The sequence below is a fragment of the Lepisma saccharinum genome, chromosome 7 (assembly GCF_977018435.1).
Source record: "Lepisma saccharinum chromosome 7, izLepSacc3.1, whole genome shotgun sequence".
Taxonomy (NCBI): domain Eukaryota; kingdom Metazoa; phylum Arthropoda; class Insecta; order Zygentoma; family Lepismatidae; genus Lepisma; species Lepisma saccharinum.
The window spans coordinates 32144239-32170721 of record NC_139235.1 but is presented as its reverse complement, the minus strand read 5'-3'; the positions used below and the strand labels follow the sequence as shown (position 1 = coordinate 32170721).

Here is a 26483-nt window from a genome sequence, read left to right as displayed (position 1 = left end):
GGCTAAGGGAGTTGGAACCTCGACTCAGAATAATTAAAGTAATAGAAATAATTCAAGTGTATGCTGCACAAACAGGATGCACAAGGGAGGAGAAAGAATAATTTGAATAAGACTTGAAAGAACATGTAGGAAAGGAATGGCAAATTGTGACGGGTGATTTTAATGCACAAGTGGGAGGAGACAGGAAAGGGTATATAGAAATACTTGGAGCAGATGGCTGGAGACAGAGTAATGAGGAGGGAAGGAGGCTACTGAACTTTTGTAAGAGAAACGGACTGTTAGTAGGTAATAGCTGGTTTAAGAAGAAATATGACAGCCATAAAATCACAAGATACAGTTGGAATAATGAACAAAAGTCTGTAATAGATTATATATTGGTAAACAAGGAAGTAAAGAAGATATTAAACAGCATTAAAGTAATACCCAGTGAGAACTTAGACAGTGACCACAGGCTACTAGTAGGAGATGTGAGGAGATGGAAAATAAAAGATAGAAGGAAGGAACAAGAGAGAAGGATAAGAGTGTGGAAATTGAAGGATAATATGATAAAAGAGAAATATCAAGAAATACAGCAAACAAGATGCAGATGGGAACAAGGAAGTATTGTATGGATTAGTGAGAGAAAGGAGAGAAGAGAAAGAGGAGACAGATGGAAGCTAAGGGATGAAAGGGGAAATGTTGTAGAAGAGGATGAGAAATAAAGAGAATGTGGAGAAATCATTCCCAGAAATTGCCAAACATGAAGAAGTGAAGGAAAAAATTAATCTCACATGGTAAGAAGTAGAGGAAGTTCTGAAGAGAATGAAGAGAGGTAGAGCACCTGGAGTAGATGAAGTGCCAGTGGAAATGATACTAGGAGCAGGAGTGATTGGTGTGCAGTGGCTGTACAGTGTGTTGAAAACAGTGTGGCAAGAGAGAGAAAAGTGCCAAGAGATTGGACAAAGGGACTAAAAGTTCCCATATTCAAGAAGGGGGACAGAAAGGAATATAAAAAAATAGAGGAATAACACTAATGTGCCACTCAGCAAAGGTATATGAGAAAATATTAGAGAAAAGAATAAGGGAAGTAACTGAGCTGAACATGTGAGAGGAACAGTATGGATTTAGAAGAGGCAGATCAACAGTAGGCAAATACAGGAAAGGCACTACGATTATGGAAATGATTTGATTATGGTATTCCTAGATATAGAAAAGGCATACGATAGCATGGGCAGAACAAAGATTTGGAAGACTAAGAGAGAATGGAGTAGAGTGCAGAACATACAAGGCCAACCAGAGCTGTGTGACGACACCAGGGGGGAGAACAGAGTGGTTCAGTATAAATAATGGGCTAAAACAAGAAAGTGCTCTTTCCCCTCTGCTCTTCAAAATTACGCGGGACCCTGTGGCCAAGTGGTTAGCACATCACGCTGCGACGCCAAGGGTCCTGGGTTCGAATTCCGCTTGGATTTGGTTGTTTGTGAATGTCCATTCATCAATTTCATCATTTCATCACTCATCCCCATCTTCACAAACTAGCCAAGAGGCACAAAACGCGAAGTAAAATAAACTAAATCAATTAAATTTATCAATCTTCAAAATTACAATGAATGCAATTAACGAAGAGGTGGGAAAGAAGATAGGAGAGGAAGAGATGAAGGTCCTGTTGTTTGCTGATGACTTAGTAATATGGGGAAACAGGGAAGAAGTAGTACAGAGACAGCTTGATAGTTGGAATGAGGAAATCAGAAGAGCAGGAATGAAATTCAGTGCAGAAAAGAGTGAGGTGCTAATAACAAGAAACAGAGTCACAAATGAACCACGAATAAAGATGGACATGGAAGAGTTGAGGGTAGTGGAGAGCTTCAAATATCTAGGAAGCATAATTGAAAGAAGTGGAAGAATAGATGAGGAGGTACACAGAAGAGGACAAATGGGAGGTGGACTCTATCAAAGTGTTCGAAGATTAATATGGAACAGGGATGTACCTATGAAATGCAAGAAGGTAATATATAACACATAATACATGCCAATAATTACGTATGGAGCACAGACTTGGATAATGACAGAGAGAGACAAAAGAAAGATGCAGGCAGTGGAGATGAAATTTTTAAGCAGTATATTGGGGAAGACGAATAGAATAAGGAATGAGGAGATCCAACAGACAGTGGGTGTGGTGAAGCTTCAGGACAGGATAGATCAGGCACGGATGAGATGGTTCGGACACATGAAGAGGATGGATGCAGAAAGACTACCAGTAAGAACTTACAATGTACAAGGAGTGGGAATAAGGACAAGGGGAAGACCAAGATGTCGGTGGAAAGAGCAGATAGCTGAGAGTGTTAGGAGAGGAGGAAAAGATTGAAATACCATGGAAAGAGAGGAGTGGTGGAAAACCAGGAAAAATGGAGGCTTGACTTCTACGCCGACCAGGCAGAGGCAGGAAACAGCGAAGGATGATGATGACTATTTGTTAATCTCGTTGAGTAGTCAGAAACAAAAGAAAAAGAAAAAAACACCACCATGTTAAAGACGGTAAATTGTTCAGTTTCATCAACATTTCCATTTCTAGCGCTGATAACAAGTGAGTGAATAAAATGAAGTAATTTTCCTGGAATGTTTTCAAGAAATAAATAATAAATTAATGAAACAGTAAATAGTGATTGCTTGCCTTTGATATCTAAAATTAAATGACTGCTGACCCCTATACTTCTAAAATTAAGTGATCTACTCCTCTGATCTCTAAAACTAGCAATCAGCCCCCAGATGTGAGTTATAGAACTAACAATAAAGCTTGAATTAACCTAGGGTGGGGAAAAAATCTGCCCTAGAGAGAAAGGTGTTAATCCACAATGTCGTACAATTCTAATGTTGGTATAAAAATCAAACTTTTGCCAGTACTTACTAAATCCAATTGCTGAAATTGGCAAAGTGACCACCTCTGCCACAAATCCATGTATGTTGCTTGCTCCTGTTGCAAAGAGCTTTACACTCAGACTTGGCTTCCTTGTACGGAATAATCTCTTTTCGTTTCCAGACCCGACAAAAATTTCTGCCAGTACAGTGCTTGTAACGTTATAGATATCGCCATCATACAGGGTGATGCTGTCTGGTTTCCCAGGTTTTCCGGTTGAGTTGAACAGATTGAACTGAAGCAGCCTGAAATAAAGATAAATGAGATTAGGTTTCTTTTTTAAATTTGACTTTACCTTCTTTACATCTCACCATAGTCTAAGCTCAAATCTTGCCCAACTTCTGATGGAAGCCCCCATGACATGGTTAAATTTCCATGTGCAATGCCATGGAAGCACACAGGGACACGCACATTCTCGAACACCATAATACTGGAGCTGATGTGATCAGCACCATGCTCCAATCACACCCTCCAACGTTCACCCATTTCATAGAGGTTAGGTGAGCCTGAAATGGACTTGAGCAACAATGGCATTCGTACTTGCTAAAAGAGGCCATTACTAGTCAGAATAATCCATTTCAGAATATAGATTACTCGCACAATTATTTGAAATGAATAATAAAAAAATAATCATCATTGCAAAGATAAATCAAAAGGAACAAAAAGTCCTTCTCTCCTAAACAAATACATTGTTATTAAAACTTGAAAATATTTAAGTAATTAACACCCCTGTTACTGATATGCTATGGTTACAGTAGGAATAAAATTATACACTTTACAATAGAAAAAAAGAAACCTATATCAACATGGGTATCGGCTCAGCCTTACTATTTTCTAAATCTCATAATGTTAATAAGCTTAGAACAAACGAACGCTTCATACATTTGACCATGTGGTAAGTGAGAAGTGCGAAGAGATTGGACAAAGAGAATAATAGTTCAAGAAGAGGGACAGAAAAGAATGTAAAAACTATAGAGGAATAACACTAATGTGTCACTCAGCAAAGGTGTGAGATAATATTAGAGAAAAGAATAAGGGAAGTAACAGAGCTGACCATGAGAGAGGAACAGTATGGATTTAGAAGAGGCAGATCAACAGTAGGCAAATACAGGAAAGGCACTACGATTATGGAAATGATTTGATTATGGCATTCCTAGATATAGAAAAGGCATACAATAGCATGGGCAGAACAAAGATTTGGGGAGTAGAGTGCAGAGCACACACAAGGCCAACCAGAGGTGTATAAAGACACCAGTGGGAAGAATGGAGTCTACCACCACAAGTTAAAAAAGACAAGAACTGTAATTTTTTGCATTTCCTTATTTTCGATCCAGAAGAAAAGTAGTGTGTTATGAATCTAAGCATATCAAGAAAGAATTCATGTGAAATTTGCTTCACATTAAGAGACCTATGCTACAAGATTTCACTCGGCTGAATTTAAAAAAAAATCATTACCACTTTTCCCTCTACCAAGTACCAAATGCATTCATAACACCCCCTCTGTACTTGACCCAAGCATTTTCATGAAGTCGCATTGATAGTTTGTGCATTTATTATTATCTTGAAACGGTTATAAAGTTACATACTTGCCTGTATGTACAGGGTGGGGCACGGGAACCAGACAAATTTGAAAAAGTCACTACAAAGTTAATTTTTGCTGAAAAAAAAACATTTATTTAAAGAAATATATAGTGAAGATCATAGCATTTTAAGCTATTCATGTGTGAAAAAGTACATCGGCCAAATGGCGACCATTTTCGCGAATTCAACTTTGAAGGCGATCATGGGAATTGGCACCACTTTCTGCAGCATGTCTCTGTCGATTTCCTACAGTGCACCACACGGTCACCTTTGGACTGTGGAGGGGTTTCTGATGGAGTTGTCGGGGATTTTCCACAGCCCAGTAGAGACAGTTCTGTTTATTTACAGAACCATTTAGGTGGAAGTGAGCTTCATCACTCATCAACAACACCATGTCTTCATTCTCCTCATAACGTGTAAGCATTCCACAGCAAAACAAAACTGCTAGTAACTACTGGTAACTGAACATTTGAATGTATATCATAATATGCTATGATCTTCACTAAATATGTCTGTACATACATTTTTTTTCTAGCAAAAATTAACTTTGTAGTGACTTTTTCAAATTCGTCGGTTCCCGTGCCCCACCCTTTATAAGTAATTTGCAGTTAATTTTCTTAGTTTTATTTCAAACAAATATCTTTTCAATGAATGAATATATTCACATGTTGGAAGCAGGATAGAATCAAATAGAGTAGGAATTCAATACTGGAAAAATTAAAATCTAGCATGAAATAAAAAACGAGAATTTATCACATCTTCAGAAAATATGTGGAAAAGTTAAAATTTTTGAATTTTAGATAATTCAAATAGTGAAAAAATTAACGTCTTTAGGTAAAATGTTTTTTAAAAATAATTTAACATGTATTCAAAGACAAAAACTTTTATAAAATGTATTTTGTAACATTTTCAAGCATTTGAAAATACATTCAGGAAAGTTAGCAATATTTATAAAATGTGAAGCAAAACTGTGTGGTAAGTGGTAAAAGAAATTCAGAAAAATCAAACAAACAAGTGTAAGATAAGAGATTTAAACATCTATCTCAAGACACAAATACACACTCTACTAATTACCATTTGTACTTGAATTTAAGGGGCACTCTAAACTTAAAAAAATTGAAAAAAAAAAATCTCTGAAATGAAATGTGCATTTTTAAAAAAGGTTAATTTTATATAACAACAAGATTATGAATGAATTAAAATATGGGTTTATGTGATGAATGACACTCGAAACAAGTGTGCCATCAATTCTAATGTGCACCTTAATATTGGAGACAAAATTTGATCGAAAAATAAAAATAGAATATACACATGTGAAAACCTACCTAAAACCAAAAGGTTTTACATGGTAGACACTGTTGAATATCTTCACACAGTTCACATGATTGTTGTCATACTTGTAGTAAACCAAGACTCTTTCTTCAATTTCAATTTCCTTGGCCGTATCGCAGATGTCCACCATTCCAAAGAGGTTGTACGGGATATGGAGATCTTTCAGAGGAACGAATGAGCTCTCTTCTGAATCCCGACCCTCGCCAGTTAGCGAGACAGCCGAGACGCCAATTCCTAAACTGTTGTTCACCCTGCAAGAGATTAAAGACAATTTCACAAATTACTTGTGGTATGAGAACAACTGAAAGTAGCACACTGCTAGGAAAAATGGTAAGACAAAAGTAAACAACTTGAAAATAAGTCAAGTGCTGCATGTAGTTGGTGTTCTACCAATCATTTTTTTTATTATTAATATTATAAAAAAGGATGAGTGGTGCATTGATGAAATGGATGGCATCAATGCCTTGAACACGGTTCGAACTCTGCTTCGAATCGGAAACAGCCGTCTCACACATCCTCATTTGCTGCAAAGGCTGGATACCTGTAATATTGCTTTAAGTGTTTGGCATGTTCTTCTCGAATGTGCAGATTTTAATTTCCTCGGACAGAGTTTTAACTTTCCCAAACGAGATGTTGGGAGATGACAAAGTGTTTTACCAAACAGTGTTTTAATTTTTTTAAGGGTTTAAACGTGAATCTTTTCTTGTCCCTACAGACAGATTTATATTGACTGAAACTGTGTTCAATATTGCATGAAGTAATGAGAGTATATTTAAAATATACAATGGATTTTACCACAAAAGCTCTATTGTTGACAAGATTATTAGAATAACAGATGCATTGTCTATTATCGAGATGAGCGGAAAACTTTTGATATTTAACAAGGAAAATGCAGTACTAGCACGAATGTGGAATATATATGTCAAAAAATGTTTGAAAATATGGAAATTATATGTGAAAACAACTAAGGTAAAGGTAAAGTTCCACGTGCATATAGCACTGTCTCATGAATGCATGCACATTTAGGGAAATGTGGGGGTAGGGCCTCATACATTCTCGATCTCCACAATTTTGGAGGTGATGTGACCAGCACCATACCGTGGCTACCTTTAACCCCCCCGCCTTCAAAGATTGCTCCCAAGTATGTGTAAAAAATATGCTTAAAGATAATCTATTCAAAAAAAAAAAAAATGAAAAATGAAAATATAAGACCTAAGCGAGTTACTAAAGATATATCCGTGAAATTTACTTGTAAATGTTCTATTAATTTCTGTGGCCTCTGCCACCATCCACTTGGGAACTCAATGGTTTACTGTTATGTTGACTTCTGGTTCCTGTTTCCTCGACTACCGCTAGGGGCGCTGGTGTAGCTATTTTGTCTGCTGCGCGTGATGGGTTTGAGTTGTTGTTAACAGCAGGAGCCAAACATAATGAGCCTGACCGCTGTCGATTTTCAGCTCATGCGGAAAGTGCATAATTGCATGTGTCTCTTTGATTTTGGTGTCGATTAGGGTGTGATCTGATTTTTTTTTCCAGGAAGGCACCTCAAGTTCAACAAACACAGGATCCAAAAAGCTTCTGTTAGGCATACATCGCACACCCTAATCGACACCAAAATCAAAGAGACGCATGCAATTATGCACTTTCCACACGAGCTGAACATCGACAGCGGTCAGGCTCATCATGTTTGGCTCCCGCTGTTAACAACAACTCAAACCCATCACGCGCAGCAGACGAAATAGCTACACCAGCGCCCCTAGTGGTAGTCTAGGAAATAACAGGAACCGGAAGTCAACCTAACAGTAAAGCATTGAGTTCCCAAGTGAATGGTGGCAGAGGCGACCGAAATTAATAGAACATTTACAAGTAAGTTTCATGGATATATTTTTAGTACCTCGCTTACATCTTATATTATCAACTGCGTTGTTTATTCCCCTTAACATAAAAAAAAAATGAAAAATAATAATAGCATTTTTCATGCAATGATTGACAGTGATAATACAAAAAAACATTGATTTTTAGTATCATATGAGGACATGTATTTACATTTAAATCTGTTCCCTGACCATTAGCAGCAGCTCTTCCTGAAAGACTATCCTCAACAATCAGAAATTGCAACTGAATATAGTACATCAATTTCTATTAATAGTTAGTTTGAATTAAATACTTTATGAATACAGTAGTCACATACATAGTGATACGTACGTTGTAGGTTGTTTTGTCAATACAAATCTTCCCTAGCTATTTATAATATATTTTTATGAAAAGTTTGGCCCAACCCAGAAAATAATCTTGGCTATAGCCCTAACTAACCTGTTATTCAGCAGCCTCATTGTATCCATAGGTGAAACCATGCTGAATCCATCTGATGCACAGTCTGAGATGTTTACTCGTGCGAGCATAGGTGACCTTGCAGTTGTTTGGACAGCTGGAGTCTTCTCATTATGCAACATTCCAGCACCAATTATACGCACATACTCCAGAACGGATTCTTCCTTCCTCACTGTTTCATGAGTAACTACATCATGGACTCGATGCTCGAAAAGGTTCTGTTCAAAATCTGGATTGGCAAATCTAACAGGAGCAAAGAAAAAATCTATTTAACAAAAAAGATCTGTGTAAGAAATCAACAACATGATCTCAAAACTACAATAATCTTTAGGATTCCACCACATATCCATAAAAAGACTATACGATTAAACTTACGCACAATGGAAAATTACTAGAGGCACATATTTTTGGTAAATAAAAAAGCAAAATTTCGGTACAAAAACAGTCAATTTCGGGTTCAAAACCAGTAAATAAAATGAAATTTCGCTGTTATAGCAGTGAAAAAGCAGCATATAAAATGAAATTTTGGTTTTAAAATTCCCAATTTGATTTAAAAACTGCACTCATTACACAATATAAACATATCCCTTGTAATAGCACATTAAATCATTACCAGAAAATTAAGTTTATTCCTGTATAAAAGGGTGCATTTTTGTTTCTCAAATATTTACAGCAGAATTAATCAATTTTCCGTGAATTGCATAACTCACAGGTTAATTCTGACTTCAGAAAGTGTCGCGTTGGTATATAAACGGTAAATTTCGTGTGTTTAAGAGTCTATTTCGTATTTTGCAGTTCATTTCGCATCATTTCGTGACAAAACAGGGTAGGACAATGCACCTCACACCTTTCAGAAACATGAAAAATTAACAGTACAATGTGTTATTTCACATTTCGTGTTTTCGTCAAAAACGAAATATGCATGCCTCTAGAAATCACTTTGTACTACGAATTATTCAATTACCGGTATATGTACAGTAGTTGTTTATCGCATGTGCCTAAAATGCTACATATATGAATGGAGAAACTAGGGAAGAACCGATGTGAAATTTTCGCCAATACCGATAAAGTACAGTACAAATATAAAATTTTCCTATACCGACAACCGATATTCTACCAATCCAATATAAAACTCCCAATGCTCCTTGAGGAACCTGAATGTTCACTGACCTTATATTGCACTAAATTATAACATATATATAGGTATATCAGATAGGTAAAATTATCAATACATCAATATGCATATATTGGCTGATACTGATACAGTACTGATTAATTAATGCCATCCCTAGTAGAAATATTCCTACAGAAATAACAGAATAAAAATCAGTGAAGGAAATTACAAAATATTTGCAGAAATGTAGCTGAACATATCTCATCTGCTAGTATGAAGATTGTTTGATAAGTTCTAAGAATAATTTATAGATGGCAGCAATAGTACAGAACGATGCATGCCAGTGGAATTCTCCTCCCTTCAAGGGAACATGTGCACACTATCATCAGAGTACCTTTGCACGTTGTGTGTTGAGTGGGAGGACCAGCAGAGCAGGTGAGAGAAGTGCACAATGGAGAAGACTGAGCATTGCGTAGTGATAAAGTACTTCGTGAAAAAGAGAATGAAGCTGAGAAAAATTCATGCCAATATGAAAGACACATTAGAAGACTCTGCTCCTTCATTTGCCACTGTGGGCTAATTTAAACATGGCTAACCCATGTAGCAGACAGCCAAAGTCAGAAAATGAAGGCAGAAATGATTGAAGATGTCGATAATATGGTGTTGGTGAACAGTCATGTGAATGTGCATGAAATTGCTGAAGTTGCAGGCATCTTGTATTTTCATGGAAGAATTGGATGTGGCAAGATTGCTGCTGACAGTCAATCAGAAGGAAATGCAGAATTTTTCAAACAATGATACACAAACTCAATTCACTTATTAATTAATGAGTCTGCTGATTTTTCTTCTTCATAGAAAACTGGGCCAAAACTTCATGTCAATCTGACACTGCTGCAAACAATCAGAGTCATGCATCACAGCTTAAAAATAAACATAGACAAGTCACCATATGCACAGCTCAGTACCTCAAAATACCCAAAGTTCACTCATATCAGCAAAATAATTTACCTCACTTTTACACAAAATTTTACAATAAATTCCAAACCATTCCGTGGTGCTTAAACATAATAATAAGCATGATTTAATTGTTAAACTGCAATTGCTACATGGAAGAATAAAATGTATTCAACACTGTTCAAAATAAATAAACAAAAAACAATTAAGGAACCATTTATACAGGATATCTCCCATCAAGAAACTAGATGAAGTAAAAACTTAAACATTTCCAAGTCCTGGCAAGCAGAAAAAAAAAGCACATAACTTTTCCACGTTTCTGAATGAAGTTTTGAAATTCCCCGACTCATAAGTTGAATTCCCAGACTACCAGGATTTTCAAGTCAGTGTCAACCTGATAGTCATGCAGTTATGTTTCGCAACATATAACTGCTTCATTCTCTATCAACAACCTTTGTACATGAGCAACAAGCAGATTATTACATGGCTTGTATGAACTGCATTTCTTCCTCACTTTATAACTATGACAGTGATAGTTTCTCCCTATGATATCAATGTCAGTGGTGCAAATATGTAAATTTTAAAACATTTCTGTCCCTGTACTTTTCATAGTTAATATCATAACAATCCGCGAAACTGGTGTTTTCCCCCCCTTACTTTCGTGGAAAAAGTGTACTAGTTTCTCTGTATTTATCTACTGCTGCTTCTCTCATTTCTCAATTATGAATAACAATGTTAATTATAAAGTTACACCATTAACGCACTGTACCTGATCCCACCCCAATATTCCTTGTCTGGTTCCAAATTCCGTTCCCCGCAATGAACAAACACAAATTTGCTATCCCAAGTGCACTCGTGTTTCTGTCCGTACACTTGTCCATTCAGACGAATGGCACAATCCTCTAGTCTTTGTTCATCACCTGGAAAGAAAAGAGAGTGAAGTATATACACATACACAAAATATTTAGTGGCAATTTAATTATAAACACTGTGTTGCACTTATGAAAACAAGATATTGGGCATCATGTCAGGTCAGTGTAATAATTCACATGTAACCATTTCAATGTAGAGAGCTTGAATCCAATGTCTTCTTTCACAGCAGAAGAATGCCCCTTTCCATAAAGCATGGCTCATCTAAAATGTTATTTCAGAATCATGAGGAATACTTTAGTGGCCTCTGCAGTTGCCAGATCTCAACCCCACAGAATATCTATGTCAGACAGGATATTTGAAAAGATCACCTGAAAAATCTACCTACAATTTGACAATTTGTCTGGGCTAGATATATTTCAGGTATCTTGTCTACTATGTTCCTGAAAGAAGAATTTTCTGAAGGTGAAAAGTAGGGGGTGGGGGTGGCAATATCCAATCCCATTCCTACTAGAAGACTTCCCAAAAAAGTTTCAATGAGCATCAAGTTATTGCAAATTGGGTCATATCATTAATTTTGTGTTAATATATGCTTGCATGTGCACAATCAATACATTCTTTAACAACAAACAACAAAAACACTTGTATGTTGTTCTTGTCAAAATATGAAAATCTACAAGGAAGAGTCATATGAAAATCTTATTTTGTTTTTGTTTTGTATCTAGTAGATTTCTGTATGTAGAGTTGCACAAGTTTGCAGCATTTTAGCACAAATCTATTGTTTCAACTTTGACTTTGAATTAGTGCCTGTATACCTTAAGAAGAAGAAGTCTTTGGGGTCCACGTGCAGTCACTTATGAGCCACTGCGAAGGCCTTTCCACCTATCTGCCTGCAAACTGAGGCCATTGTCGAATTTCTCCTCCATTAGTAAACATGCTGGTGCGGTAAGCATGCACAGAAATATTGAATTTTCATTTGCAAAGAAATTTCTGTAAGTTTTAGGCGGACAAGAGGGCAAAGAAACTCTTCACTGGCGCAAGTGTATATAGGAAGTGCCATCTTTAAAATAACAAAAATGGCGAAACAGTCTGTGCTACAATTTTTATTGGCCTTTTAAGGTTTTCATTTGACTCTTGTAATAATACAAGGCTTATTTTTTAAGTAAGGTCCGTTTTGCAATAAAAACGAAGTAAGTAAATGTTTTTCAAAAAACATTTATTTTCTGAATTTACATACACTTCTCTATTTTTCTACATAATTTCCTTGCCGGTTTAAACATTTATCATAACGAACTACGAGTTTTTGGATACCCTCCTCATAGAACTCTGCCGCCTGTGATGATAGCCAGTTACTCACAGTCACAGACACTTTCAAAGCGCAAGATCATGGCAACTGTGTTTTGGGACAGGCAGGGTGTTTTGTTAGTGGACTTTTTGCTGCAAGGAACAACAATTAACTCAGCTTCTGAGCAATCCAGAACAAATGGCGTGGAATGCTGTCAGCCGTTGTCGTACTGATTCATGACGATGCAAGGCCACATGCTGCGGCTCAAACTCAAGATCTGAACGAATATTTTGGCTGGGAGGTATTTGATCATCTACCATACAGTGAAGACCTTGCACCTAGCGACTACTACCTCTTCCGCCATTTGAAGACCTTCCTGGGTGGCAAGTGTTTAGACACTGATGAAGAAGTGAAAACGACAGTGAGTAACTGGCTATCATCACAGGTGACAGAGTTCTATGAAGAGGGTATCCAAAAACTCGTAGTTCATTACGATAAATGTTTAAACCGGCAAGGAAATTATGTAGAAAAATAGAGAAGTGTATGTAAATTCAGAAAATAAATGTTTTTTTGAAAAACATTTACTTACTTCGTTTTTATTGCAAAACAGACCTTACTTAAAAAAATAACTCTCCTATATACTTCCTTCATTTAATAACACATTTTTATGCACAGTCCATGCACAGAGACCTAAAATTAATCTGTTGGGATTTGTTTCAAGATTCTATTGCTTAACCTTTTGCTTTTAAACAATGACTCTTGCATAAATCACATTATTATTTTAAGTCTTTCATACTTGATATAAAGTCTAAATGGAAATTTAAACTGGGTGGTTACATTTACATAATTCCTGCACAAGTAGAATTGTAAATTTTACTTGAAATAAACAAATTAAGAAAAATGTAGTGCCAAAATGTACAAAAATTTGAAATATATATATATAGCACGGAATTATTTTAATAACATAATGTTAATTATAACTTTAATTTACTTTACCTTTGCATTGAAGAGGTTCTGGCCAGGACCATATTCTTGAAAGTGAATTAGGATGGAACTCTATTCTCGTATCGAAGTCAACGTGGACATTCAACACTTCATATCCAAGCTCCCTGCACACAACTTGCCCATTCCTGTCTTCAAATCTCGAGTCGCACATTGGAACCCACTGCAACGTTGTCCTGTTGAAATACTCCAAAAAGCCTTCACGCGAATCCAAAGTGCAATTCCCGTCCGTGCAAAAACGAATCGAACTTGAACGTATCAGAGCAGGAGATCTACCAACTCTGTATTCAGTCATATTTTCCATATTTGCAGGACGCATGATGATCGGTTCATTCTTCCTACCTTGAGCTTTCAGCACTCCGAGAACAAGGATGCCAACGTTTGGGAAAAATTCCAGTTCAACTCCCGGCGCGATGGCTAAAGTTGCATCAGGTAAGACTGTGATGTCAGACTTAATCACATACGGCTTGTCTTGTCGGTATATTGTCAGAGATTCCTTTAAACGACCCCCAAGGCTATATGGATCATTCACTTGCTTTGGCTCCCATGATGATGATAGCGATGACTTAATTGAATCATCAACCAAGAACGGCAAGAAGTTCGCTATGGCATGATTGTTCCAGTCATCAAAATCAAAAATTCTCTCTTTGATGTGTCTTATATCAGCAGTACCCCACCAGTTTTCAGCAACATTTATCGTATTGTCAATCTTTGCTGTTTTAATCCCAGCGACCAGCTCGTAATCGAGCATGTTACCGCCAAATAAGTTCCGCATGATGTTCACCTTCTGAATGCCATGGAAGCCAATAACATAAGATGGCTTGTTGTTTCTCTTTTGAGGATCCATTGGTATAAACCTGTTATTTTTTACTTCGTTCTCCGTAAAAGTTGCACGAACCTCACCAAGTATCTCCGACTGGCTGTCAATGTTAAACTCAACCATGTACAAACCAGCATTCTTCTCGATTCTGTTACCTGTAAAATTCATCAACTTCTCCATGCCTTGAATAGAAATCAATCCATTTTTGCATATATTGCTGTCAAATACGTTCCTGGTCATGTTGAGAATTGCAAAATGGCCGCCAACAACAAATGAGAACTGCTTGTTATTTCTGAAAGTGTTGTTAGCCAAATAAACAGTGTGCGTGAAATTCTCATTGTACTGCCACACATATGGAAGAGAAACGTAAAATCCATCACCACCATTTCTCTCAATGGAATTGTCCTGAAGTACCCAGTGGAATAGGTTGTTTGAGTTTCTTAAGTCCCTGAAAATACATAATTACAATTTCTGTTACAGGCAACAAAGATAACACAAAAACTAAACATTTTAATATTTCTTACAAAAATTGTCTAATATTACACACTAGCAAGATTTACTTGTGTAGCAGAAGAATTTAATTTAAATAAGAATTTTGTATAAATAATGAAATATGTGACAATTTTGACCAATGAAGAATATTTTTCATACAAGAAATAATGAAGCACCAATGAAAAAAACCAATATATTTTTTTGTGCCAGATTTTTTTCGAAATGTGCTGAAATTAAATCACTACAGATGCTGATAATGATTTTGAAGAGTGTAATCTAGTTGGAAGGGCATCTGACTTCCATGCAAGAGAATCGTGTTCGATTCCTGGGGTGGGTGATCCAAGGTCGGAATTTTTCTGGCCATGTCCCTGCATAAAGCGGCTCTGGGGCTCACCCAGCCTCAAATCAATGGGTACCTAAGGGAAACCCTGGGGGGTAAAGGCAGCTAGAGCATGGTGCTCGTCACATCACCCCAAAATATGCCTTCATGGCACAGTGCTTTTATATGAACGGGGAACTTTACCTACCTACCTACTGATAATGTTTTCACATGAAATCACAATACTGTCATATCAGATAAAAATTTTCTTATCAAATGTAAAAAATTCTTGTAGTTCTATGTCAAAATATTCACCTAAATATTTTTATTGAAAATAATCTATCTTGCTATAATAATATAGAAAAATCATGAAAAATTATACCAAAGTACAATTTTCAGTTGAACAAGTATAATTAGTTACATATTGTGGAAGGAAGCAGAGTTCTTTCATCAAGTGCAACCCTCTTCAACATAGAACACTATGGAAACTGCAATGAGACAGATTCAGTCTTATCAATGGTCTAGTAATTTTATATCTCGTGTGCTTTTGTTCCTGATAATAAACATAGAATTTATTACAGTTAGGATATTTATTCCTGTAATTAGTCATTGATATTAAGTGACTTAAGTTCCTGTACTATTAGAAGTGTGAAAATAACCTCAGTGCTGACGTACCCATCGTAATTTTTTAATAACCAAAGCAAATTCAATGAAGTTAGAAATGAAGCAGAAGTGCATATGACCAATTTATATTACAATCATCCCTTCCACGAAAACTGAGCATTTTCTTTATTAGACACAAAAAAAGCAACATGCTTCCGCAATAAAAATGTATTTATTAATGTTGGAATATCGAAAAGTGTGAATCATGCCATGTAAATACATAATTTGCATTTTAGGTTTCTTCTGGTGATACACTATTTACTGCTATTAAACAAGGTAAGATTTAATTTAATAGAAAATCTTATTAGCTTAACTTAAAGTGCAACATACCTGCTGAATTGTGTTATTCCTTTCCCATTGTCAACAATTAATGAGGTGTTTATCATGAAGGTAATTTCTGAAAGATTTGACTTGTAAACATCCCAAAATGGAGAATACACAAATATTGCATCTTCCTCGTTGTGGGAAATATCACAGTTGAAGATTCTGATCGATTCATTTGACTTTCTCAAGAAATGGTCACCAAGTTCATTCAAATATCTGGAAAACAAATCATGATAAAAATGAAACACAGATTCATTTTTCATGGAGGGGGAGGGGGTTGGTTTCAAGTCTACTTTGTGCACAGGAATGCTCATTGTAACTGGACCAACAGTTTAAAACGGGATCCAAATATTCAGGGTGTCCCATTTGCTACTTTACCCGGCATTTTGGTGATAAATTTGATTAATTATTTAAAAATTAACTTGTGTCAACAGTGCATCCCACATAGATAAGGCCACCTACATTCTTATAGAATAGCTTACCCTTGATCTGGCAGATAAAATTGTAGATCTGGTAATATGATGTTGATTACACCATCCATATTCACAGCTAAAATTAATAATGTGTGTGAAGGTACTGTATCTTACATGAAGACTTAGAGATAGTGAATGTAAAGGGAAAAAATATGGAATACAACAAAAAGTTAAAATTGTTCATTTGGAGAATATATTAGAATAGAGCTAATTCAGAAATATAATTCACTCAAAAATTAATTATTATACTAACTACAGAGTGGGTTTTAAGATCTAATGGGCTATTTCTTATCTTTCACGATGAATAGGCTATAATTTATTTATTCAGATCAATAAAAAATTATTACTAAATGTCCTAATCACAAGATTCAGAAACATACCTGTTATAATAATTTGCATTTATTCCGTACTTGTTGCCTTTGATTTGCGTGTCCTGAACAGTAAGCGCTGGTATAGGCCCATGAAGTAGCTGTCTTCTGATCTCAGAGTTCGGGGCTGAAAAATATTTCCAGAAAATGTAATTACTTTAGTCTTTGTTAATGGTCGAATTTAATGTCAATTTTGTATTCAGAATATAACTGCAAAGCAGGGTTGTTCAAGGTTCAGGAATTTTAAATAAATTCAATTCCAGTCCAAGAGAGAAAATCAGCAAGCATAAATGGGTTCTGGACCATAAAGAACCTTTATCTGTAAAGTACTTCAATTCAGTCCAGGAACCTCTTTTCTGGATCAATTTCAATACGATCCAGGAACCCCTTTTCCAGATCCATTTAAATACAGTCCAGGAACCTTTTCTCCGTATCAATTTAAATACAGTCCAAGTTCCGTATTGAAATGAAATTTATGCAAGAAAAAAGGTTCCGATCTTGTTGAAGAACCCAAATGGTTCTTGGACCTGTAACAAACCTGTTGCAAGGTGGACTACTTCTTCATGTCTATGTACGATTCTTCAATACGGATACAACATAACACAGAAATTCCTATTTTTATGGGAAGTACACAACTCTAGAACAGGTTTTGAGCAACTTGCTCACACATGTGAAGGTGAGCATCCGCCCAGCATGCTGTACAAACACAACCCCACTGCCTCCATCCTTTCAGCACCTCTAACAATGCCCCAACATTGCTGCTTGCTTTGCAGACAACATGTGCACAGGAGAGCCCTCTTCCAAAATTACAACGGTTGACCATGCCTGCTCTAGGAGCTAAGACTGAACCAATACAATTACAATGGTTGACCATGGCTGCTCTAGGAGCTAAGACTGAACCGATACAATTACAATGGTTGACCATGGCTGCTCTAGGAGCTAAGACTGAACCGATACAATTACAATGGTTGACCATGCCTGCTCTAGGAGCTAAGACTGAACCAATACAATTACAATGGTTGACCATGCCTGCTCTAGGAGCTAAGACTGAACCGATACAATTACAATGGTTGACCATGGCTGCTCTAGGAGCTAAGACTGAACCGATACAATTACAATGGTTGACCATGCCTGCTGTAGGAGCTAAGACTGAACCGATACAATTACAATGGTTGACCATGGCTGCTCTAGGAGCTAAGACTGAACCAATACAATTACAATGGTTGACCATGCCTGCTCTAGGAGCTAAGACTGAACCGATACAATTACAATGGTTGACCATGCCTGCTCTAGGAGCTAAGACTGAACCGATACAATTACAATGGTTGACCATGCCTGCTCTAGGAGCTAAGACTGAACCAATACAATTACAATGGTTGACCATGTCTGCTCTAGGAGCTAAGACTGAACCGATACAATTACAATGGTTGACCATGGCTGCTCTAGGAGCTAAGACTGAACCGATACAATTACAATGGTTGACCATGCCTGCTCTAGGAGCTAAGACTGAACCGATACAATTACAATGGTTGACCATGGCTGCTCTAGGAGCTAAGACTGAACCAATACAATTACAATGGTTGACCATGCCTGCTCTAGGAGCTAAGACTGAACCGATACAATTACAATGGTTGACCATGCCTGCTCTAGGAGCTAAGACTGAACCAATACAATTACAATGGTTGACCATGGCTGCTCTAGGAGCTAAGACTGAACCGATACAATTATAATGGTTGACCATGCCTGCTCTAGGAGCTAAGACTGAACCAATACAATTACAATGGTTGACCATGCCTGCTCTAGGAGCTAAGACTGAACCAATACAATTACAATGGTTGACCATGCCTGCTCTAGGAGCTAAGACTGAACCAATACAATTACAATGGTTGAACATGCCTGCTCTGGGAGCTAAGACTGAACCGATACAATTACAATAGTTGACCACGCCTGCTCTAGGAGCTAAGACTGAACCAATATAGAGTTTATTGTTATTGACTATTACTGATAAATTCAAATTGATAATATGAGATAACTGTCAATTCTGACTGATATACAAGGTGTTTCACTCGCTCTCGGCCCCTGATTTTCACTTATAAAAGTCAAACTACACTACACGGACTAGAGGGTCCATGGCACCATCTCAAATGATGTCAGCATGTTTCCCATACACCAAGGTATGTCCGTAGCAAATTTCGTTACATTTGGACCAATAGTTTGATTTCTATAAGTGAAAATCAGGGGCCAAGAGCAAGTGAAACACCCTGTATTTCTAGAGTACAAGTGTATTGCAAGACTTTCATGGTGCCTCAGTATGTTGCGCTTCATTAATTGTGCACCGATAATGTGTAGCAAAAGTGCATTTTATGACGGAACAATTTTTTATTTATATACTGTATGCGTTAGTAGTTATAAACTACATTTTGCTCTACAACTACATCATAGAAATGTAGCTGAGTTTTGCTTAGAACTTTTGATTTGTTGTTTTACATCCACTTTATGCACACAAGGCTAATCGGGACTGGACACACAGTTTAAAGTGGGATCTGAACCGCTGTGCCATGTGCCTTCATCGGGTATCGACCCCTGGACCTCTTCATTACAATAGATTACAAGGCAACAATGTTAACACTATGCGATCAGAAAGGCTACAGTTTTGCTCCGAAATACAGTATTCATAATTTCACATGAGATAATCATCTAATCACAAAATACATTTCTTCCTGCAATGTGATTGAAAACATAATGGATATAATGCATTTTGTATAACTTTCATATATATATGTAGACAGACTACATGAAAATGTCGTGCAGTATTTTTGTGGAGTCTGGAAAAGTATCTGGCAGTAAATTCCAGTTGATATCCTCTGATACTGATATTCAGGGAATGGATTTATATGTAAATACATATTTATGTATGAAGCTGAAATCAGTTATATTTTGTATTATCTTTGCACATCGTGGCATGTAGACTTGAAAAATTCAGTTTTTATTTTCGATATCTGTACATATATTAGGTTTTGGCTTACATTTTTTATATTTTAGTTATTTTTCCAAATTATTTCTGTTTTCAGAACATTTCTCAACATATACTCCATATTCGCGCAATAATTACATGCCCGCGTGTGTTCGAAAGAGCTGGGTTAATTTCTTGTGAATGATTGACAAAGTCCAAAGCGATGTTAAACAAACAAAAGTTTACAACCTTTTTTATGCCCTTCAATTGGGTTAATTACAAGTTTTCTCTCATCCGAACAATAATGGTTTATTTTGTCTCTCTTTTTTTTAATTTTACATCCCCAACTGTTTGCTTTGCTATTGTAAAACACTTGAAATCCCCGTTTATTTACAATTGAATGAGGGCTTAAGCATCGGCTCCTGGTTGTTATAAATGTTATTTTGGTAACGTTGGGAAGAGTGCCCCAAGTGAAGCACCCCTTTGCTAACACCATCTCACTACTATAGTTACATGACCGACAGCAGCACCATGGATTCGTTTCTGGTTTCTCTTTAAAACAGTCACGATAATAGTTAGAATGCCGAGACTGTATTTTATGTAGCTCAAGTAGTGTCTTACATTATTAAGGGTGTGTGTAGTCTAAATTTCTTACCTTTTACAGAAGAAATAAGTATCACAGTGTCACCTAACGCATCAAAACCACTGTGATATTCCATGACTATAGCATAGGAACTGCTCATTGCTGGAAAAACTACTAAATGTCTCCTGACATTCCACTTCTCAGCTTCCGGTGTAGGGACCCCTGAGTCATAGAAGATAATTTCCTCCGTGCTTCTGTTATGGATTGGGTTCAACAGCTGGATGCCCAGCACGTACCCAGGGTTGCACTGCCAATTTAAGAAGGAAAAATGTTGTCAGTAATTCACTGGAAGCAATTAGTTAAATATATCTTGCATGCATCAACCATATCAAGTCTGTTTCTTATGTTTTGTTACACTAGGTTTAAAGTCCACAGTCTTGAAACGCATTGACTGATTTCACTCAAATGCAATATACCAGTCCAATCTTCAAAGGAATCAGCAAAATACAAAATGACTTGATCGAAAGCTCTAAACTGAGGGCTGTTACCATAGTCACAAAGACTTTTAATGGGGTTATTACCAGGGATGGCCAGACCCAAATTTCAGGTTCCAGATTTTGGATTTTGATCAGTTCAATATCTGGATACCCAAATTTTCAGCTCGAACATCAAAATTTTCAGTTTGGTGTCTGGGTACCCAAATTTTCAGTTTGGTGTCTGGGTACCCAAATTTTCAGTTTGGTGTCTGGGTACCCAAATTTTCAGTTTGGTGTCTGGGTACCCAAATTTTCAGCTCAATATTTAAACACCAAAATTTTTAGTTCTATGTCTGGGTAGCAAATTTTCAGTTCGATGTCTGGTAGCAAATTTTCAGTTCTATGTCTGAGTACCCAAATTTTCAGTTCTATGTCTGGGTGTCCAAGTTTTCAGCTCGATATCTGGGTACCCAAATTTTTTTCTTCCAGATTTTTAAAAGTTTGGCTATCCCTACTTGCTATACCCCAGATATGGTCAACACAGTATGTTGGCCCTCTGCATATTTAAGAAAAACCACAAGACATCATTAAACTACACAAGTATTTTATGTTTTTTTTAAAAATTGTAACTTGAAATTTCAAAAGCACAGATTCATTTTCAATCTTACCTATTTTTTAATACACAATTCAAAATATGCATTAAAAATCAACACCACATTACCTTTATGTAAAAGATCCTGTGAATTTCATCTTGAGTCTCCACTCGTTGGGTGATCAAATATTTGGTCTCATCATCCTGGAGATTGATCTGCAAGTCATGCCGTGGAATAGAAATGGGCTTGAAAGGGAAATCGCGATCATACAAGGAATTCTGGTCAACAGGAAACTTGAACCAGCCAGCAATCTCCCTTTGCTGTTGTGCAGAGAGCATCGGATTATGATGTATTCCAGCCATTTTGTTATTTTCTATGGTAGAACCTGGAAGAGAAAATGTTATCAGTATTTACAACTTGGTAATCTTAAGTTGTTATCTTACACCTTGTGGTGGAAAGTACATCATTTAACTTGATTAATTATGTATTAATAAACAGGTGAACTGATATGTAAGCATGTGTCATTGGTGTATTAAAATTAGGGATGAACAGATATGAAATTCTGGCCAATACTGACAAAGTGCCGATATAAAATTTACAGATACTGATAACCGATATTCTACCGATCCGATATAAAATTCTAGATGGTTCATTGATCTCCTTTATAAATGTATGTTACTAGATGAACCGAAGCTTTTGCAATGGAAAAGAAGCTACATGTTTAAACATCTACTTTTAGAAAAGGACAGATTATATGTTTATATCAATAAAAAAATTATACTAAAGTTGTTCAATATTGCACTAAATTATAAGATATTTATAAATATATCAGATTGGTTATCGATAATTTTATTGATTGACCGATATGCCTATATTGGCTGATACCAATAGAGTACTCATTAATCTGTTCCATCCCTAATTAAAATAAATTTAGTTTATTATTTTCGGGTGCAAATAAATGGAGGGTGAATGCCAGGGATTATATAATTTTACTATCCTCCCCTCCCCTCTTTCAGGGATGCAATTTACTGTAGGCTATGTATTGTGTTAAAATATGTAACCTTCTTCTGAAGACTATGCTTTGATACCATTCATGAGAACACTAAAAATCATCTACAAGATCAAATTCATATTGTTTCATAAGTTAGTATGCATAAAAATGGATTTAGTGCAAAATTTCATTCACTTGTAACTACTGTCTGACAAGAATTAATGTTTTCTAGTGTTAGCAATTGCAAAAATTTGAGGTTCCAATACAGCATGCCATATATGATGGCCAATGGACCCATATGCACTGCATACAGTGGGAGTCACTTGACTGCACAGCCATTCTGCATCACTGGTATTGAACCTGCTTCTATCTACCAGGAATTCTGCAAAGTCACTAATTTGTCTTCACAGGGTTTCACTCTCTCCTGTGTGGCCATTGGTCACCATATGTGGTGACATTTAGTTAACAAATAAAGACAAAGCTACAAGATAAATGTATTATTTGAATCTTACCTGACATTGTGAGTCCCAATTGCTTGAAGCTGACTCCACTTCCCCTGTTGTTACTGAATTCACTGTCTTTCACAGAATTCTCAGTATTGAGATACATATCGGAATAAATTACCCCTAAGCCATCCTGCATGTTGTTGGTCACACGGATGCTTTGCAGGGAGTGATGGAAGAAGTCAATCTGTAAAGCTAAATAAGGAATCACTTGTTAGATACAATTTATGAATTTATAAATATAGATAGATTCTTTTAAACTGAAGAGAATGGTGAAACAGGCACTTGAAGACCAAGGTCTGCCAAGTACAGCATGGCCAGAAGTAAAGTATATTCAAAGTTGACAACTCTCTATAATCACAGAAAAGGTGATGTGACGAAACTGCATTGTGATTGTGTGCATGTTGCATAGTGATACATGATGGCTATAAGAATTTGCAGTCATATGTGACTGGCTCTTCAGGAGTAGTGTGAACATTCTAAAGTGAAGTTCCACGAAACCTCACCTACAAAGTGAACAGTTCTTTGTAGACGAATGCTTCATTTTGGAAGAAGATACTTATTCACACACAATGATCATGCAGTGATATAGAGCGACCACAAACAAAATAACCTTCTGCTAAAATCCATTGTGCACCTTCCCCTCGATCCGTTCAGCTTGGGCGATAAGGAAGCATGGTTCACGCTGTCCCTCCCTGCCTCACAGGAGTATGGTGCACAAGAGCCATATTCCACTATAGTGTCTGAGAAGATCAGGCGACCACATAAAATTTGACTGTTTCTACATGTCAGATTTTTGTGATGTCCTCAAGGTCTTTGAAAATTAAGTATTTCTTTTCTTTTCTTTATGAACTCAACTTACAAGGCCTCTTACTTTTTGGTATACTTTATTGCCAGCATTATTGTAACTTTTCTTGGGTGATGTGTGATCAGCACATTGAATCCCATGGATGCTGTTATCTTAAGGCTTGGTTGGACCTTTGGCTGTTGTCTAGATATTATCAATTGTTTAATAGACTTGCGAAGCCACAGAACTATTGATAATATCTAGGCAACAGCGAAAGTTAACCACATGAAGATTTACGTGAATATTCTATAAGAAATTCTACGTGTATGTATTTTTTTCAGATTTTGGAATATCATAGCAGTTTTTCTGAAAAAGAAGAAAATTTGAAAACAGCAGCCGAGGAGTCGGCCAAAGATTCAGCAGAGCCTTAACATAAAATATTCATTATTTCAGAAATGCCAGAAACACATAAAAATTACCACACAAGACATTGTAATACTTTTTAATTTCCAGCAGACACAAAGTACTAACCTGGTTTGAACTGGTTTGTAGCATAGTCAAGTAGTCCGGCCCTTTCTATGGTGACATATTGTAAATCAGATCTTCCAGCTAGAACACCCATCCTCATGCCTGCCCAGGATGACTCATAGCAACGCATGCCGACATCATGCTCATGCGTGCAGGAATTTTCAAATTCATCGGCAACTTCTGCTTGACACTTAGTTATATCAATGTCTTCACTCGTGCACCTTACATTGCTGGAAAACAAGGATTACTTATGTTTTTGCAAGATCATTAAATTCAAAATGAACCATACATACTGCCAGTGCTGTAGTCTCAAAACTTTCACAGGGTATATATATGCTAAGTTTTATGAAAACTTAAATGAAGACCATGTTTCTATTAACTCTTCTACAAAAAGTGTCATTTATAGTAGAATATTGGTGACGATGATATCCCCATAATTGGCATAAAGGAGGCATATTGTAAAAAGGAAGTTATTTTTAAAATAAAATAAAAAATATGAACACGTATTTTAATGGTTGCATTTAAACATGACTGCTACAGTATTATTTTACAGGCTACAGATAGCATGTTATAGTATCTTCTTTTCTTCTTGATATTGCTTTTGTGCATGGCCAGTTAACAATTTTAATATCACTGCTAATTACACTAAAAGTGAAAATCTTTCAAAAAATACTTATGTAAAAAAAATTAACAGAAAAAGCCATTATTCTTTCTTTCCTTCTCTTGGAGTTTAAAACTGGAATACCTCAGTTTTTGCATTTAACAATAAAAGCCTTTATAGTCCGCTGCCAATAGTTTTGGGAAAAAGAAAGAAAGACATTATTTAGAGAGATCTCTCACCGAAGTGACACGTCTGACTTTAGAATTATAAGCTCACCGAGATAATGGCCAAATTATGTAAGTAAATAGTATAAACATAACAAAAGTAGAAGATAAACATGCATTGTAGCAGAAAGTATACGCTAACGAATAGGGTTAACCAGAGAGGGTATATGGTGTTTACTGCCGCATACAGTCAACTACAGCCCTGCATGCTGCTTACTCTTTTCTAAGGAAGATACAAATTAATCATTATCCATCTACATACAGAGCATTCCCTGACATTCGCTACAAGACTCGGCAGCAAGCAGCCTGGCATCAGCACTTGTCTTTTCCAGTGAACAGGTCCGTGACAGTCTGCTATTCAAAGTACACTTTTCATATTGTGTACTAACCTTGACTACAGAAGGTGTTGAAAATGATGTCCTTCTGCTGCAACACGTTCCTGGCATCTCCGAAGGAAATTGGCATTTACACGTACAAGTTCGTCTACTGTAATTCTCGTACAATACTCTCTTTTAACGGATGGTGTGCAGATTGTCCTTGTATACTTTATTTTTTAGATTTCCCATTTTTCTTTCGAGGTTTAATATAGTGGTCCTATGTGGAACGGGAACACCAGGAAATTTCGTTGCAAAAAGTCGTCGCACTTCTCCACAATTCCTCTTTCCGAAGTAACACTCGACAAGATAAATCCTTTGTTGTAATGTAAACATTTGTGGTGCCATATTAAGCCACAATCTTCAACACACGGACACGACACAACACAACTTCCGAGGGAGGATTATACTGGGGTCAGTCTGCAACATCAACAGAAAGGGAAAGAGAGCAAAGGCAGAGAGAGCGAAAAAAAAACAGACTGTAGCGTGCGACTGTCGCGCACCCATTCACCGGGAGAGACAAGAGATGATGCCGCCGAGTCTTGTAGTAAATGTCAGAGAATGCTCTGTATTAAAGCCAATATTAGTTTAATGGTAAAACTGAGTACAGTAGAACCCAGGTTCTATGTTCCTGGATTTTACATTTTCACGTCATGCCTCAAATTCCTCCAAGTCAACACTATGCCAATATGTAAAACTATTTGGTATCAGATTAGAGTCTTTAAATTTTAATTGTATTTACCTTAATAATACACCTTCACTTGTGCCAGCTTCTGGGATTTCAGATCGCTCCAAAAACCAATCATCAGGATTAAGCACCAAGCCAAGCATATGGCAAACCAAGGCAGCATCTTTCATTGTCCACCCATAATCACATACAGTACCCCAAACACCATCAACTTGCACCTGGAAAAGGGGATAAGATAATTATTACTGATTTGGCAAAAACATATTTCAATACATTTCCCTCCTACAGGATGAATTAGGAAGTATGTCCATTAGCAGAATATTTGTTCTTGTGTTAATGAGTGAAGTCATTAACAATCTAT

The 26483-nt window shown here is 36.6% G+C and overlaps 1 protein-coding gene across 2 annotated transcripts in view; it reads right to left on the bottom strand.

Moving 5' to 3' along the window:
* Positions 1 to 26483, bottom strand: part of bark (C-type lectin domain-containing protein bark beetle) — a 243301-nt gene that overhangs the window by 25790 nt on the left and 191028 nt on the right. For both annotated transcript variants that reach the window (XM_083125145.1, XM_083125146.1), the window contains 12 exons: positions 26177 to 26340; positions 24239 to 24465; positions 22930 to 23115; positions 21555 to 21811; positions 20430 to 20664; positions 16834 to 16948; positions 15987 to 16196; positions 13357 to 14630; positions 10975 to 11125; positions 8120 to 8380; positions 5800 to 6057; positions 2885 to 3138 (listed from right to left, as the gene is read on the bottom strand). In XM_083125145.1, coding sequence (XP_082981271.1) covers positions 2885 to 3138; positions 5800 to 6057; positions 8120 to 8380; positions 10975 to 11125; positions 13357 to 14630; positions 15987 to 16196; positions 16834 to 16948; positions 20430 to 20664; positions 21555 to 21811; positions 22930 to 23115; positions 24239 to 24465; positions 26177 to 26340 — 3592 coding nt within the window. The remainder of the gene's footprint in view (positions 1 to 2884; positions 3139 to 5799; positions 6058 to 8119; positions 8381 to 10974; positions 11126 to 13356; positions 14631 to 15986; positions 16197 to 16833; positions 16949 to 20429; positions 20665 to 21554; positions 21812 to 22929; positions 23116 to 24238; positions 24466 to 26176; positions 26341 to 26483) is intronic.